This window comes from Eschscholzia californica, unplaced genomic scaffold (assembly GCF_041429995.1).
Source record: "Eschscholzia californica isolate CP2 unplaced genomic scaffold, dmEscCali1.0.p SCAF_2, whole genome shotgun sequence".
In the NCBI taxonomy this organism is placed as follows: domain Eukaryota; kingdom Viridiplantae; phylum Streptophyta; class Magnoliopsida; order Ranunculales; family Papaveraceae; genus Eschscholzia; species Eschscholzia californica.
The window spans coordinates 16,645,787-16,661,365 of record NW_028238309.1 but is presented as its reverse complement, the minus strand read 5'-3'; the positions used below and the strand labels follow the sequence as shown (position 1 = coordinate 16,661,365).

Here is a 15,579-nt window from a genome sequence, read left to right as displayed (position 1 = left end):
AATGAAAACAAAAACACATTTTAACAGATGAAATTTTATCATTTCTATACCAAAATTACAACAAAATTCCAAGTAATCTGCAGAGAAATTCATATAAACATAACTAGAACTTGAAAAGAAATATCTTACCTATAGTATTGAGAGAAAGTGATATGAACAATGTAATTAGAAGGGGAAAAACAGTTGAATTGATAATCTGACATCAAATCATTGAAAAATTTTCAACTAATTTATTCAAAGATATTAATAAGTGAAGAATCAAGTATCATTACATTCAGAAAAGATGTAAATTAAACCCCTAAATTCATTAAAGGAGACAAAACGAAAAGCCCTAAAATGACTCACTTTCGGATCAGTTTTCATCAGAGGAAAAAAGGGTGCGAAGTCGGGAAGCTAAGTGACCAGAAGGATCAAGAGCTCAAGAAGACTACGTTTAATGTTCTTCATTCTCTCAATAAGAACTTCATGTTCATCTCTAAGAGCATAGTTATCTTCTTGAAGATCATAAAGACAGTACTTTTGACCAATAGATCTCATACTTAGAAGTAAGATTCCTGCCATTGGGAATAGCTGAATGAAACTGTCTTTCCTTTTGATTGCGTTTGCTATAAACCCTACTTGTTTTTTAGGGTTTTGGAAACCTGAAGATGAGCTTGGAGTTTACTATATCACTTTCTCTCTCTAGATCTGGTTACCACATTTAGAGAGAGAGAGGGGAGAGATTCTTAAAAAAAAAATTTAGAGAGAGAAAGAGGAGAGAGGAAAAAATTTAATTAATTTTTTTTATGGTCAAAAGGTCGCCGGCCGGAAAATTGGTCGGTCGGGGACCTTCGCCGGAGAAGATGAGAGGTGGCGAGAAGGTTAGATGGCATAGAGAGGTGATGAGATGGAAGAGAGACAAATAATGACTAGTTAACGGTGTTATAACGGAATCTGAAAAAAAGGGCCATCTAGATATTTTTCATAAAGTAGGGGGCTAGGCAGGAAAATGGTCACAAAGTTGGGGGCTATTTGGGAAATAACCCTAAAATAAAGATGGGCGCTTGTAACAATTTTGCAAAACAATAGGGGGTGCTTAACGGAGTAGCGCTTAACTATTAGGGGCGCCATCGAAATTACCCTTTAAGAACATCTTCATCGCTGATTATCATCTCATCATTCGCAAAAATGGAGGACGAGGTATGGAGATTCCTAGCCCTAGTTTTCCTTTTTTTTTTTTCAGTCTTCTATATCGACTGACATAACTTTGTTAATGAATTTCAGTTTTTCGTTTTTGTGTTTTCATATCATTCTCCTTAGAATTTGTATGCATGATGATTACAAGCGATTTTGGATCCTGAAAGTTTATGCTTTTGGATTCTCTTAATTTGATTTTCTCCTTATTATCGACATAACAATTGCTAGCATTAGGATTTTGGAGCTCGTATCTCTGATTTTTAGGGATCTAGGGTTTGTGTTTAAAGTCAAAACATTGTTGTTGTTAAAGAATCGGCAGACTAATGAAAGAATTCGTAAAGAGTGCAAACGTTATAGGACCTTATTAGTGTTTACAAATTGGGTTGGAATCAGAACTTATGAAATTAAAAATGTAAAGCTCAAAGGAGAAGCCCTAAATCAGCCCTTCTCTTAGAGTCATACGTGGTGTTTGAAAAGTAAGAAAATAGATGGTGAAGATACAAACTTTCTTTCTTTCCCTCTATGTTCAACAGCAACGGTGAGAATTGATGTTCCAAGTGAATGAAGGATTTAGTTAGCACCAATGGTGGTTCCTCTTTAGGGCTTGTGTGGCTTTCACCTTGAAGAAGGGTGTCTATTACCTGAGTTCCCCTGCCAAGGCCTAAGAGTCCATTGTCACGCACTTTCATGTCATTTTGTTATCTGGAACTTTAGTTAAACCTCCAATCATTTTATATTCTGGAGCTAAGAGCTTCACTTTGGCTCGTTCAATAATCCCAAAATTATGTGTTTCAGACCTTTGCATTCTTAACACGATAGCAGTATAGTACTCTTACATTTGATTTCTTCAATATTCACTGTTTTATACATCTTCTAGTTAAGCTTATGTGAATTCCGTATGCATCTTAATTTTTCTTTAGTCCCATTGTATAGTTTCAAATTGTTTATACCTTATATTCTCGGAATTATGATTTTTTCCATCATGATTATGTCCTGCAGATTGAGTTGAAAACTGCACCTGCTGATTTTCGATTCCCTACTACAAACCAGTCCAGACACTGTTTTACCCGATACATCGAATTTCACAGGTATGATCTATTAATATCGAAGCACGACACACACAGACACACTCATGCTATCTTCTGCTCGTTATATGTGAGAAAAATAAGCTCAATCATGTTATCACACAGATGTCTGGCAGCTAAAGGTGAAGAATCCAGTGAGTGTCAAAAGTTTGCCCAATATTACCGTGCACTCTGTCCAGGAGAATGGGTAAGAAATATTTGGTTTCCTGGAAACCGATAGTCTTAAGGCCCGACTATTAATCGATCGAGTTGGTCAATTGTTTTCTTTCTATTCTTGCATCATATACCCATTTTCTACTCAATTTCGATGTTGTGGATGGAAGTCTTCATGTTTGCTACTAACGTTTTCCTTCACTTAAATTGTTGCAGATTGAAAGATGGAACGAACAGAGGGAGAATGGAACTTTTCCAGGTCCTCTTTGATTCTGCAGTATTGTCTGTTTGAAACACTGTTTTGTGATTTCTCTGAAAGCAGTAAGCTCTAAATAAGACAACAATGGCGACAAATTAAGTCCATGAGAGTTGTTACTTTCATTATTCTTGACATTCTTGTTTGAGAAAGGATCTCAATGCTTTCCATTTAGTTTTTTCATTTGAGCTTTGTTACTCTAGTACATGAAATAATGATTACTTGAGAACTCTGTTTCTTCTGAATGCTTTTATTCACTGTGAATTGAAAAGATTAGAGTAAACAATATAGGGTTTCAATCTTGACCAATTCTTTTGTACCTTCCTTCTCTGTTGTCGAAACTGAAATAACCATGAAAAGAATCTACACTATTGGTTCGACTCACGATTAAATCTCAGTACAAATACTTGCACATACTATTTGTACCGAAACCTGTGGGGACTGAAAATGACTTGCGATTTTTTGTTTGTGCTGGGTCTGCTTAATCGTTTATGCATTTTTGTTTGTGCTGGGTCTGCTTAATCGTTTATGCATTTTAAAATCGTGAGACCCCCAAAGTGATGAAGAGAGGATATTGTATTATTGACTTAACTGGGTCAAATTTTATTTTTCTCTTTAAAGTTTTTATTTTTTGGCTTGTGAATTTGGATTTAAGATTTTTCAAGTATAACATTTATAATGAATAACAGAAATAGGCCCTTTTCAACAAAAAAAAAAAAAAACAGAAATAGGCCCTTGGCTTTCTTGCTACAACATGACACTCTCATCACTGCCACTGCCACTGCCACCACCACCACCACCACCATCATATTTCTACCATCACCACCACACGTGAACCCCAAGATCAACCTATACTATTGCAGGCCCACTACTTCTACCATCACTCCTCTGCGAGACTCTTGCAAAATCATAAACCCCAAGATCAACCTATACTATTGCAGGCCCACTACTTCTACCATCACTCCTCTGCGAGACTCTTGCAAAATCATAAATTAACAAAAGTCAGTAGATGAAAAAGAAACTCTTGAAAATATGTTATAGGGAGATTTTATAGGGCCTTCTCATTTTTGTTAAAAGAGCCCCTCTCTTAATGATTATTTACCAAGTGAAATGATTCATGGGGAGGCCTTTTAACAAAATTGGGGAGACTCCATAAAACATCCAAATGTTATATTGTAAATTAACTTTTAACTTATAGGTAATAAATTGCTAACGTGTAGTTTGTCAACACAAAAATAAAAAACTTTTTTACTTAATTAAGTTAAAAAGTTAGTTTTGGTAAGATTTTACTCGAGTTAAAATTCGACTTTCACAAGTTTGAAATTTTTGTTTTGACTTCAAAATAAAGTTACTAAAGTTCAATGTATAGACCAATATTACATTATTTGTTTTTTCATTCTTGCCTACTTCCGCTCCACCACAATACAATTTTCACCACAACCGTTGCTACACCTCCACCACTGCTCCTGCATTTTCACTGATGCCACCACCACACTTCCACCACACCTCAGCCATCACCATTGCATTGCCACCACACATCCACTGTCACCATCACTACATCAATACCACTCCACCACCACTACCATACTTTCATCTCCACTACCAGGGGCGGAGCCGTGTAAAGACCGACACAGGTCGATCTTCACAATTTTTTAATAGAGTAGGGGTATTTCGGTATTTTACTTGGTGTAAGTTTTCAAATTTTGGAGGCCGATCTTCACAATTTTATAATAGAATAGGGGTATTTCGGTATTTTACTTGCTGTAAGTTTCAAAATTTTGGAGACGAGAGGGAAGGAGAGAGAAAGTGTCAACTTCTGGAATAACAAAATATTGGGACAATTACTGAAACCCCCACCTTTTCATAATACACATTACTGAAACACCCACCTTTTATTTATAATTACTGAAACCCCCACCTTTTTGGTGATTTCAAACGGAGTGGTGCCGTTAGTAATGTGGAGTCGAAATGCCCATTGGTTAAACAAGCCCAGCCTTTCTGAAACCAAAAAAACTGGGCGCCTTCGAGCAAAAACGTGGGGCGCAAATAAGCTACTCTATCTTCTCCATCCCAACCCCAAACTAATCCAGCTTTTGTTGGTTGTTCAAACCGAGTTTGAAACTCGAAAAGGTGGGGGTTTCAGAGGTTTGAATCTCGGTGGATAATCAAGTTAGGGTTACTCAAGTTTGAATCTCGAAGGTGATCTCTCTATCATCTCTATCCCAGCAAAAAACGAGCAGCAATACCAATTATTCAAACCGATTTTGAATCTCGAAGGTGCTCTCTCCATCTCTCTTGTAATCAACAGGTGCTCTCTCTCTCTTGTAATCCATTCAAACTACTCAAACCTCCTGAAATTGATGTGTATTATGAGCTAGGGTAAGGTAATTAGTTTGAAATTGATGAGAAATTGAAATTAGGGTTTAATTTTTTTGAACTAGGGTTTAATTAGGGTTATCAAACTTGATGTGAACACAAACCAACTGAAATTAGGGTTTATGCAAAATTCACATAAAGTTTGTGAAATTGAAATTAGGGTTTTTTGGTGGGAAATTTGTTGGTATCCGTGTACCGTTTTTTGGTGGGATCTTGTAATGTATCTTTGCCTCGTTACTGTGAATTAGATAGATATCTCTACGCACACGTAATACCGAACATATGTCGCTTGTTTAATTGAGCTTGAAAAACTTATCGATGTTGCTTGGTATAAGGTGAAAATGTAACTGCGGCCATCATCTTGTACGTGTTACTATTAGATATATACCCAATAATCTTTTCCGAGGACAAGACTTTTGAGTTTGGGATTTTTTAGGGATGACTTATTGCCTGTAGATCTCTATGTCTAGTCCTCTGGTTATTACATTTCATACGAGTGTTATAGAACATAGACTAAGAAAGCCTTCTTACTGATAAATAAAAATGGAAATGGAGGTTCTAGTTACCAACCAAGAGTTAGATGGTTGTAGATGGCAACTATACTGTATTACTCGTATATTCGTGCCATTTTATCCGCACATTGTAGCTACTTTATCACATTATACCTTTACAAAGTAATGAGTCAAATGGAACCAACCAGTTTGGCATCTGCAGGAAAAACGAAGCACTTTATTTTGGAGGTTATGAATCTTCATCTTTGTTTCGTCCTTCCTGTTTCGTTCATACTTTTCGATTTCTTGATTTATATTGTGTTGTAGTTGATTGTTTGGGCAAGTTTTGTCTTAAAGTGCTAGCCTTTCTGTTTTCGAGTGTCTTCTTATGGTCAATTACTCAATTGTGAGAAGATTGGAGATAATATCTAAATAATGTTGTCTGATTTACGTTTCCATCAATTATGATTCCATCAATTTATGGGGTTATAGTGAGTTTTAAGCTGACGTAGTATACTAGCAGCCGATTTCTCCTGCATTTAAAATCTGCTCAACTGTGTCCTCTGCTGCCTAGATGTGGCTAGGGTTTTCATTGTCTGTGGTACACGCACTAGCTGAGTGATACTTTTCGAGACTAACTGAAGAATTACACCACAATATAAGACAGAACAATCGACAAATGTTAGTTAGCATCATGATGTTATTTGTTTTAAGTAGCATCTTAAGTATAACTCTAAGTATCCAAATGGGCAGCCACAAGATTAATTATCAACCACTATGAAGTTTTCAAGAGAGTAGGTTTGAAATGATTTCTTTCTTGTTGTTGAGGAAGTTAGAAGTTAAATTAATCATGAATACATGCCTCATTGGCATATATAGCGGTTAAATTAATCATGATATTCACAACCTAAGACTTTTTTGGCGTTCTAGTGAGTTCTGTATGGGGTTATATTGGACATCACCAATTTCTATCTATGCTTCCATCAATTATGATTGAGTTCTGTATGGGGTTATATTGGACATCACCAATTTCTATCTATGCTTCCATCAATTATGATTTGTGACTCTTATTACTCGGTAATTTAGTTTCTGTTACTCTTTATATAAGTTATCGCTCTTCTGACTTCTCGGGCACTTCTTCATTCTATAAGTTGTTTCCTCTTCTCATCCTCTTCTTTATTCCTTATTTGTAATTATCGTACCCACGCAAATACTTGGTTTTGAAGCTTATATATACTTCAAGTTTACTGGACAGTCTGGACAGTTACAAAATCTAGCAATTAATAAATTATTGGAGTGAAGCTCATGAATGATTAATATCAACTATAAGGAACATTTTTGTCTTGTGTCTTGAACATTGGGTTAATCCTTGACAAGTTTTCAATATATGATAGAGGAATGGAAAATCCTCATTTGTTATTATTGTACCCACAAAAATACTTGGTTTTGAAGCTTATATGCTTCAAGTTTACTGGACAGTTACAAAATCTAGCAGTTAATAAAATTGTTCGAGTAAAGCTCATGACTGATTAATATCAACTAAAAGAAACGTTTTTCTCTTGCGGCTTGATCACTGGGTTAATCCTATCGATAGGTTTCGCCCTTCGAGGGGACGGTCTTCCAAGTTTCTAAGTCGTAGAAGAATCATACTTCCTATCTCCTGCACTATCTTGATGATTACGATGACCAGATAGAATAACAGGTTTAGCTTCATAAACATCTCCAAGACAATCCATCTCTCCAGTTCCAGTACTATGATCAATTGTTGATGGTTGAATTAAATGGAGCTGATCATGGTTACCTCCTTTGATGAAATTAGAATCCTCTTGATGATGATGTTGAATCTCGAAACATGTAACAATAGATCCTAGTTCTTGTAATCTGATACCATCTTCAGTTCTTGTAATCTGATACCATCTTCAGTCCAAACCAGATGATGATTCTTGTTAGCGGAATGCTAGTAGTACCATAACTTGATATTGATGAACTAGGTCTTTTTTTTTTTCCAAGACATGATATATTATCATTTAAATTTGATGAGGATGGGAAGAATGTATCAGTAGATGATTTCTCCATCTGTTGTTGTATACCAGGAAGCTGATGATGATCTCCAGTCCCATACAAATGAAGATCTTGAAGAGAAGGTAAGTTGACTGGAGAAGCAGAAAAATCTTTCATGTCCTTCAACCTGAATATCTGAAACTACTCCTCCGTGAGTCCCAATACGACTCACACCTTTTGTTACTGCTACCTGCAGCTGCCAAGCTGCTACTGCTTTCACCTGAAAGTGTTTGACATGCTTTTTCTAGTATTGTCTGCATGTACTTTCCTTGTGCTTCAATCCTCGAAGATGCCTTTGAACCTACTGACATTCATAAATTACTAAAGAATAAAAATAATTATATAAAAGAGAAAATACAAAGAGTTTTCATTGACATTATATGATTCCATTTTGATCAAATGAGAAATACTCAAATTGGAACACCAGTCAGGGTAGTTGAACATTTAACTGTTCGTAAGAGGTGGAAATACTTTATGACTTAAGGGTGCATGTAGAAGTTCCTGAATAAAAGTGACATTGTAAATTGTAATTCTTATTAAAGCTGTTGCAGGTTTTACCTCTAGTTGTTCATGAAATCTTCGTGGTGTTTAGATTGAATATTTGTGAATGTATAGGTTGCATGAAAAGTTTTACAGGTTTGACCGGTTTGATTTACAAAGGAGACTCTGTCCAATTTTAGTTTGGTCTGTGAATTCTCGGGATGTTCTCGTGCCATTTTTGGACACAATGCAATGAATTTTAGTCGTTGCTAGCAAAGATGGTGATGAAGATGGAAAAGAAAAAAAAAAATGTGTTTTTAGTTTTAGATCATTCAATTTGGTTGCTTCGAACTAAATTTACTCATACCCAGCTCTCTTTGCCCACATAAGGAATCCTTTTGTCCGTATATTGGCACCTTGGTTAATTCTTTATCCTCTTTTTTCAGCTGCAATTTACTTTCATTAATGAAGGTCAAATTTTCAGATGGATGGTACTGATAACAAAGCGTGAGCTATCAGCCCAAAATCAATAGTACGAGAGAGTCAAAGATGAAGAAGACAACAATGAAAAATTGGGAGATCATCTATGTCCCTGATAAACTCCCATTACCACCTAACCAACAACCCACTGGTACTCTCTCTCTCTCTGGTACTCTCTCTCTCTCTGGTACTCTCTCTCTCTCTGGTACTCTCTCTCTCTCTGGTACTCTCTCTCTCTCTCTGGTACTCTCTCTCTCTATTATCTCTATCCCCTTCCATTAGATACCACTATTGGATGATGTAACTGATATTATTTTGTGTATTTTACACAGTTGACGTATGTGCTTCAGTTATAGAGCCAAAACATGCCAACATTCTCATAAGGTTTTAATAAAATCTCTTTTATTGCTATGGTTCTTACCCATTACCATCGCGAATGCCGATACGGTTTAATATCCAATGCATAACAAGGTGTTCGATTATTTGCCTGAACGAACTTTTATTTTTTATGGCTCAGGAAGTTAAACAAAATAGCTCCAATGGAAGATTTTCGCCACATTAAGCGGGTTCAAAAGAAGAAGTCTATTGAAGGTCTGCATGAATAAAATTCTGATGTATAATGTTTTATCCCATTTTGACCTCATTTTGGCTTTATCTGTGTGTAAAATGTGTATGTAAATAGTATACTAAAATTATAATATAATATATGGAAGTTCATTATGTAAAAGTAAATTCTAGTTGCTTCTTACAGGTGAAATCCAGTTATTAGTGATCTTATGTCTTGCTGGGGGAAACGAGAATCAGTTAGAGTGCATACCAAGTGATGTGCTTGAGTTAGTAAATACCTACCAGTTGAGTCCTTTTTTCGCGAAGGTAATTCATTTTTCTTTTTTATATATCTGCGCACCAGCAATTTCCAATGCATTATCGGGACATTTGGGGTATAAATCTATATACATTATCTTATCCGACATCATTAAACGTGCCTTAATTTACTTATCTTGCAATTGATATGACGTACGAGTTTTGGTTATTGATGAACTCAGATTTGAATTTTTTAAAGTTCTCATCTGATGAATTCCAATTTTAAGATAGACGAAATGGAAAGATTGCTCAAACTGCCAGTGTCTGTGTTGCAGCTGTTTACAATTTTTCAGCTGAGTTATTTAGAGTCGATCATATAATTGTGAGAGGTTAAGTGATTAACTAAAATCATCAGAAGACCAACAATTGGTTGAAGATGTGTGGCTTGATTAATTCCTTTTCGCTGAAGGCTTTCATCTAGGCCTTAACATAGAAGTGGAGGACATCTTAGGTCTTTTATTTCATTGGAGTAGGAATATTGGGTGGGCAAAAAATTTGTCGTATCATGATTTTATTTCAAATTGGGATGATATTATGAAGTAACAACTCAGTGATGTAATCTTCTCTATTCTTTTTGTATATTCTTTTCCCCCTTATCAATTCAAACTTTTCAAAAAAAAAGAAAATATGATTACGTGACTTTCCATCTTATGCAATTTCACGTTGCATCAGATGACTGCAACACTTTAAACTTCAGGGTTATGTAATTAAAACATTAGCAAAACATGAAACAACTTGTAAAATTAGAGTTAAGTATAATTGTATATATTGATTTACAGCACAATTTGTCATTGTATTTGGGAATAAGGAGAATAACCATTTGGTCAATACCTCATGATAACCGAGAAAAATATAAGAAAACAAAGACAAGTAGGATCTACAACTAGAAGCCTCGTGTGTGACAGAAATTATATATTTCCTTAAGTTTGTTTTTCGAGTCTTTCCTTGTGGATTTCATAGACATCTTTCCAGTGGTTCTCTTACATTTTGGAGCATTTATCCGTGCCAAAGTTCTCTAATTAGTGAAGTTAAAGATAAAATTATTATTCTTTGATTTGTTGATAGTCGATACTTCATCAGTTCATCTTAAAGTTATAGAGCAGGCTTTAGTCATCTTTTGGAGTTCCCTTACTCTTATAGGATTGTTGCAATTGTTAGGTTGCTAAGTATGCTGCAACATCAAAAGAAGAGTGGGAAGAACAAAGCAAGCTTTGGCCAACGTCATACCATCCACCAACCTAGTAAGTCAAAATTCCGAAACTTCTTATGATGTTATACGCACATCTTTCTCTTCCATTGGTGCTAATGTTTATACAGAACTGGTCTAATAAATCTCACCAGTTCTAAAATGAAAGTTTTCCAACTTAATCTTCAACCTTTAAACTCTTTTGCTGTCATCTTCCTGCAATCTCATTGTAATGAGTTTTGTAAGTCCAATTTTGTTGTGTTACTTTCATCTAAACTTTGTTAGAACAAATATTTAAAATCCAACCACAACCTTTTTCAGAACAAGTCAGTAGGGAAAGGAAGGGCTTATAACTTTGAATCTTTGATTACTTCATTTTCAGTTAACTCAGAGTTGGTTCATGACTTCATTCTAATTCAGTTTACTTAGTGGCAGCCATGGAAAATAAACTTAGCAAACATTTTAGTAGTTTGTAAGTAGAGAGTTGATAGTTTCCTCGAGGTAGTGTAGATCCTGTTCTTCTTTGTTTCTGGTAGCATATTTCCATAATTCTCCATGCCCATCCTCGTACAGCATATTGCTACTCGTCAGTATTATTGACTACTATTAGGTTCTCTACCCAGATCTTGAATATTTGCGTCTATATTTTGCGTAGGAGGACTTCGACTTTCACTAATTGTTCTTAAACCCTTTGAATTCCTCGATATTGACTTAGGTTCTAAATGATCGTATTCCTTCAAGAGCCTGTTTAAAAGGGTAGACTATCTATAGAGTATAGCCCAGATTCTTTTGTAAAATTCGATTTAATTATTTAATTAACAAACAACAATAAAACTCTAAAGAGGTTCATTAAAAGAAATTTCTCTTCATCATTTCTATTTCAACTACTTAGAAAGATAAATTATGTGGGTGCTTCTCTTCATCTGTTTGCCTGATCTGGTTGTTCCTTTTATTTTTCCAATTACAGCAATATTGAGGGCATTACCGGATTTAGTAAAGAGGATTCAGAATCTATATTCAACTACATGAAACTCGCACTTGAACTAACAAAAGCAAGTCCTTGCAACAATAAGGTAATTGTTCATGTTATTTGCTAGCCTACATTTGGCACTGTCTACTTACACATGAAGTCTTGTTCTAAAATTCTTTGATCTGATTTGGTTGTCATTTTGTTTACCAAGTGATGAAAATGATTCGAATGTACGATTAATTCAACACATTATCTTAGTAGTTGCAATCGACCTATCTACCCAAGTAACTCTGGGATCCTGGGTTGTCCAAGCCCATCCAGTTCTGAGCCCCTTCGAGTTACTAAATATTGAGCAAACTAGTAGCTTGTGAAATTGAACAAACTTTGAATGTCAAAACTCAAAAGGGGAGCTGTTCAAAGGTTGGGGGAGGTAGCTTACAAACGTATAATCTAATCCTTGTCTTGCTAAAAAAGCAAAAAAATATATGGAACCCAGGCTGCTTTGCTACCAAGACATGACAAAACACCGATTTTGTTTTTCTTATCACACATAACATTGAAAGTAAGTGATGTAAGCACGTATTATATTATCCTTCCATGTATATATGTATATATACAGTTCTATTGTTAATATATGCACATATTACATTTATGGTGCAGGTAGTAAATGCGGCCATTATAGTAGATCCTTCAACTAGGCGGGTAATTGCTAGTGCCAATGATCAAACATGTGGAAATCCTGCCACGACAAATACCAGCTTGGAAAATGGATGCTGCATCGAGCAACCAAAATCATTTCTGTCCCACCAATCTAATGCAGATCCCGTACCCATCGACAGATCTCTAGTCTCCAATTCTGAAAGTGACGAACAAAAACAACTACTTACTGGAGTTTCATGTCTATATCCTTGGAATTGGACAGAGGAAAGACTATCAACAGAAAACTCTCGGCCTTGGCATCCTCTAAAACATGCAGCTTTGGTTGCAATTGAACATGCAGCTTCTAGGGATAGGCGTCTATTCTCAGGATCAGGGAATTCAGAAGATCGGTCTAATCAACTGGACGTGTCTTCTTTGACGAGCTCACCAGCAAAAAGACAGAAAACCCAGACCCTAAAAGTGAGTTACTTTTATTTCTCAACAAGTTCCGCTGCATTGTTGATATATATATATATATACATATATATATATCGTCGCCGATTGGCCATCGGTTTTGAGTTGGATGACCACAAATTAACATGGTATCAGAGTTAGACACCAACATGTGGTAGGCCCAAAGGCCATACGTGTTCATTGTCACCAAACAAAATGACACATTTGATAAAAACAAATTAACAGTCTTAGTTGTTCTTTCATATGTAAACTCTTATATCCTTATGGTATTGGCATTCTCATGATCATATTTTCAGGAAATGGACAATGTAGTTCTGAAAGCTTGCCATAATAATTCTGATTCTGAAGTTGCGAGGCCTTACCTGTGCACTGGTTTTGACATCTTTCTTGTTTGGGAGCCTTGTGCAATGTAAGTTTCAAGCTCGAATCTAGTAATTTACGTAATTACATTCAACACATTCTCTCTCTCTCTCTCTCTCTCTCTCTCTCTCCATTCCATTTGGATGTGTTCGAATAATAATACCTCCAAACTGTATAAAAAGAAAAATCATGTCACCAACTAACTCGCATTTTGCAGGTTCTTTAGTAACAGTTACTAACAAATTTGAACCCCATCTGTGATTGACCTGTTATTTCAATTCCTTTTGTGTTTGTAGGTGTGCAATGGCTCTTGTTCATCAAAGAATACGACGTATATTTTATTGTTTACCGAATTCTAATTGTGGTGCATTGGGGAGTGTTTACAGACTGCAAGGAGAGAAAAGCTTGAATCATCACTACGCCGTTTTCAGGGTTTTGTTACCTGAACAAGTCTTCTAGAAATTCCGTTAAATGGTAGTGGCAGAAGCTAACAAATTTTCCTTTTTTTTTCATATTTATTTTAGAATTATTTTGTTTTAATTTCTGCTAACTATTAATGTATTGTATCATTCTAGCCACTGGTCGAGGCCCACACAAAAATGTTAATTTATAAAGTTATTTTTAGTTAATTCTCTACATCGGTCTCCTATCATTTTGGTGTTTTAGCTTCTTTTTTACGAACCAAACTATTGCAAAGAAGTCCCTACATAGCTTGTTTCATCGACAACCACCCAACGCATCTAGACAAGAAGTTTTTCGCTTCCCATTTCGATGATATTTTTTCTCATGCTCACCCAGACTCCATGGTCATGAATCTTTTGTTAAAATGTAAGCAGTCTCCCTGTTCGCTCTAGAAATTTCTACCACTAGATTTCTACCTCTATAAAAAATATCATATCTAAATATACTTATAGTAAATATCTCAAAGACTTCGCATGTATCTCTAGAAAATGTTCCTACGAATTCGAGAGAACATCTAAAGTCTACTTCGCAATCTAGAGTTATTGTCGGGGTTGTTGTGAAGATAAACAGTGCGAGTAGTATGATTCTAGTAGAGTTGTAAGTCATAAGCATACAGCAAAAGTCATTGTAAAACAAGCATATTTCCGCCAGAAAGAAATTGTCGGTAATACCTCAAAAGTGTTGTTATACTCAATGTCAGGGAGGTTGGAAAAATTATCGTGTTGTCAGAAACAATGGCAGCTGCAATTCTATTTTCGACGATTTGACTCCCTTGCCAGACAGCCAAAGTACTATGATGGTGCAGATCACCAATGCCGCCACAAAAAGGTGTCACCATTGGCCGGAACAACTTGTGTTCTGCCTATATTCTAACTTTTAGTGACGACTTTTCTATAGGTAAGCAGCAACAACAACAACAACAACAATATAAGAAAAAACTAAAACTAACCTGCAATAGGGACATAAAATACAAAAGAAATTACATCCACAGCTCAAAAAAAACAGAAACCATACTTGTATGTAAAAAGAGCATCAACTTCACAAAAAAAACTATCTCAAAGGGCGACGGGACTGCTCAGAAATTTTTTAGTTGGTTGAGGGGTGACGAACCGATTAGTCAAGAGAGGGGAATACATAAAAAATGTGTCTGGTCTGGGGTAGCTACCAGCTACTAGCAGCCAGTTTGGGCTAAGGTGCTGTTTGTTTTTTTTTTAACGTCTGAATTTGAATTTGCTGAATCTGAATTGACTAAATCTGAATTGGTTGAATCTGAATTGACTTAATTGTTTTGCTAGTTAGATGTTTGTTTTATAAATCTGAATTAGTAGGTCTGAATTATTATGTTGACATTTATACCCCTCTCTTCTATTGTGAATAAAGTAAAGAAAAAACCCTAAACCCCTCATTCTCCTTCTCCATCTCTCTAGAAAAAGGGTAGTCAAAGAAAACCCTAAACATATTTCTCGGTAACAATAATGAACCATCATCAACTTTACTACCCTCAAATCAAAATGAACCAACAATCAAAACCCATCATCTCAAATCTCACCCAAGTTTACCCCGCCAAGAATCTATTACTCTTCCTGCTCATCTCTGTCGGGAAACACTTCAAGAAGTTTGGTCTGAAACTCACAGAGATCACCAACAGCAAGGTAACAATGTCGGAAATCCGGTAACTACACATCAACAACCAACTTTGGGAGAGATGACACTAGAGGATTTCTTAGTAAGAGCTGGGGTAGTTAGAGAAGCAATTGGGTCTAGTTCCCAAAACCAGTCACAGCCATCGGCCCTTCCACCAACCCCTGGAACACCCTCTCTCTCTCCCTCTAACAGAATATCGGTTTGTGGTGCTGCGATCTGTTTTTTGGTGGCGTTATCTAATTTTTTGTGGTGGTGTTTGGGCCATGGAGGTTGTGTTGTGGTCCTGCTGGTGGTGTTCTGTGGTGTAGTGGTGGTGGTGTTCGGTGGTGTAGTGGTGGTGGTGTTCTGTGGTGGTGGTGTTCGGTGTGATGTAGTGGTGGTGGTGTTCTGTGGTTTAGTGGTGGTTTGTTCTCTGGTACGGT

General features: G+C 36.1%; 2 protein-coding genes across 22 annotated transcripts; both read left to right on the top strand.

The window, feature by feature from the left end:
• Positions 1–1,032: 1,032 nt before the first annotated feature.
• Positions 1,033–2,899, top strand: LOC147556563 (Cytochrome c oxidase, subunit Vib family protein). Its single transcript, XM_086664607.1, has 4 exons — positions 1,033–1,179; positions 2,176–2,264; positions 2,367–2,448; positions 2,631–2,899. The coding sequence occupies exons 1-4, from the start codon at positions 1,168–1,170 to the stop codon at positions 2,682–2,684; spliced, it is 237 nt and encodes a 78-aa protein (XP_086520733.1). The 5' UTR covers positions 1,033–1,167; the 3' UTR covers positions 2,685–2,899.
• A 1,796-nt stretch (positions 2,900–4,695) lies between these two features.
• EMB2820 (Cytidine/deoxycytidylate deaminase family protein) lies at positions 4,696–13,687 on the top strand. 21 transcript variants are annotated; one of them, XM_086664583.1, is made up of 11 exons: positions 4,696–5,049; positions 7,471–7,681; positions 8,563–8,709; positions 8,891–8,942; positions 9,076–9,149; positions 9,310–9,431; positions 10,581–10,663; positions 11,576–11,681; positions 12,239–12,697; positions 12,988–13,100; positions 13,348–13,687. In XM_086664583.1, the coding sequence occupies exons 3-11, from the start codon at positions 8,628–8,630 to the stop codon at positions 13,508–13,510; spliced, it is 1,254 nt and encodes a 417-aa protein (XP_086520709.1). In that variant the 5' UTR covers positions 4,696–5,049; positions 7,471–7,681; positions 8,563–8,627; the 3' UTR covers positions 13,511–13,687. The 21 variants fall into 21 exon arrangements, with proteins under 21 accessions (XP_086520709.1, XP_086520720.1, XP_086520706.1 ...); XM_086664594.1 differs by having other exon boundaries at positions 4,706–4,869; positions 7,601–7,681; XM_086664580.1 differs by having other exon boundaries at positions 4,758–4,978; positions 7,631–7,681.
• Positions 13,688–15,579: the final 1,892 nt, after the last annotated feature.

What these genes read in the sequence shown, in the direction of transcription:
- LOC147556563 (XM_086664607.1), top strand. An exon ending in CGATACATCGAATTTCACAG is followed by an intron (nt 2,265 to 2,366) that starts GTATGATCTATT and finishes GTTATCACACAG; the next exon opens with ATGTCTGGCAGCTAAAGGTG. An exon ending in CACTCTGTCCAGGAGAATGG is followed by an intron (nt 2,449 to 2,630) that starts GTAAGAAATATT and finishes AAATTGTTGCAG; the next exon opens with ATTGAAAGATGGAACGAACA.
- EMB2820 (XM_086664574.1), top strand. Translation starts at nt 8,628, where the DNA reads ATGAAGAAGACAACAATGAAAAATTGGGAGATCATCTATGTCCCTGAT. An exon ending in TGGTACTCTCTCTCTCTCTG is followed by an intron (nt 8,728 to 8,890) that starts GTACTCTCTCTC and finishes TATTTTACACAG; the next exon opens with TTGACGTATGTGCTTCAGTT. An exon ending in TGAGTCCTTTTTTCGCGAAG is followed by an intron (nt 9,432 to 10,580) that starts GTAATTCATTTT and finishes TGCAATTGTTAG; the next exon opens with GTTGCTAAGTATGCTGCAAC.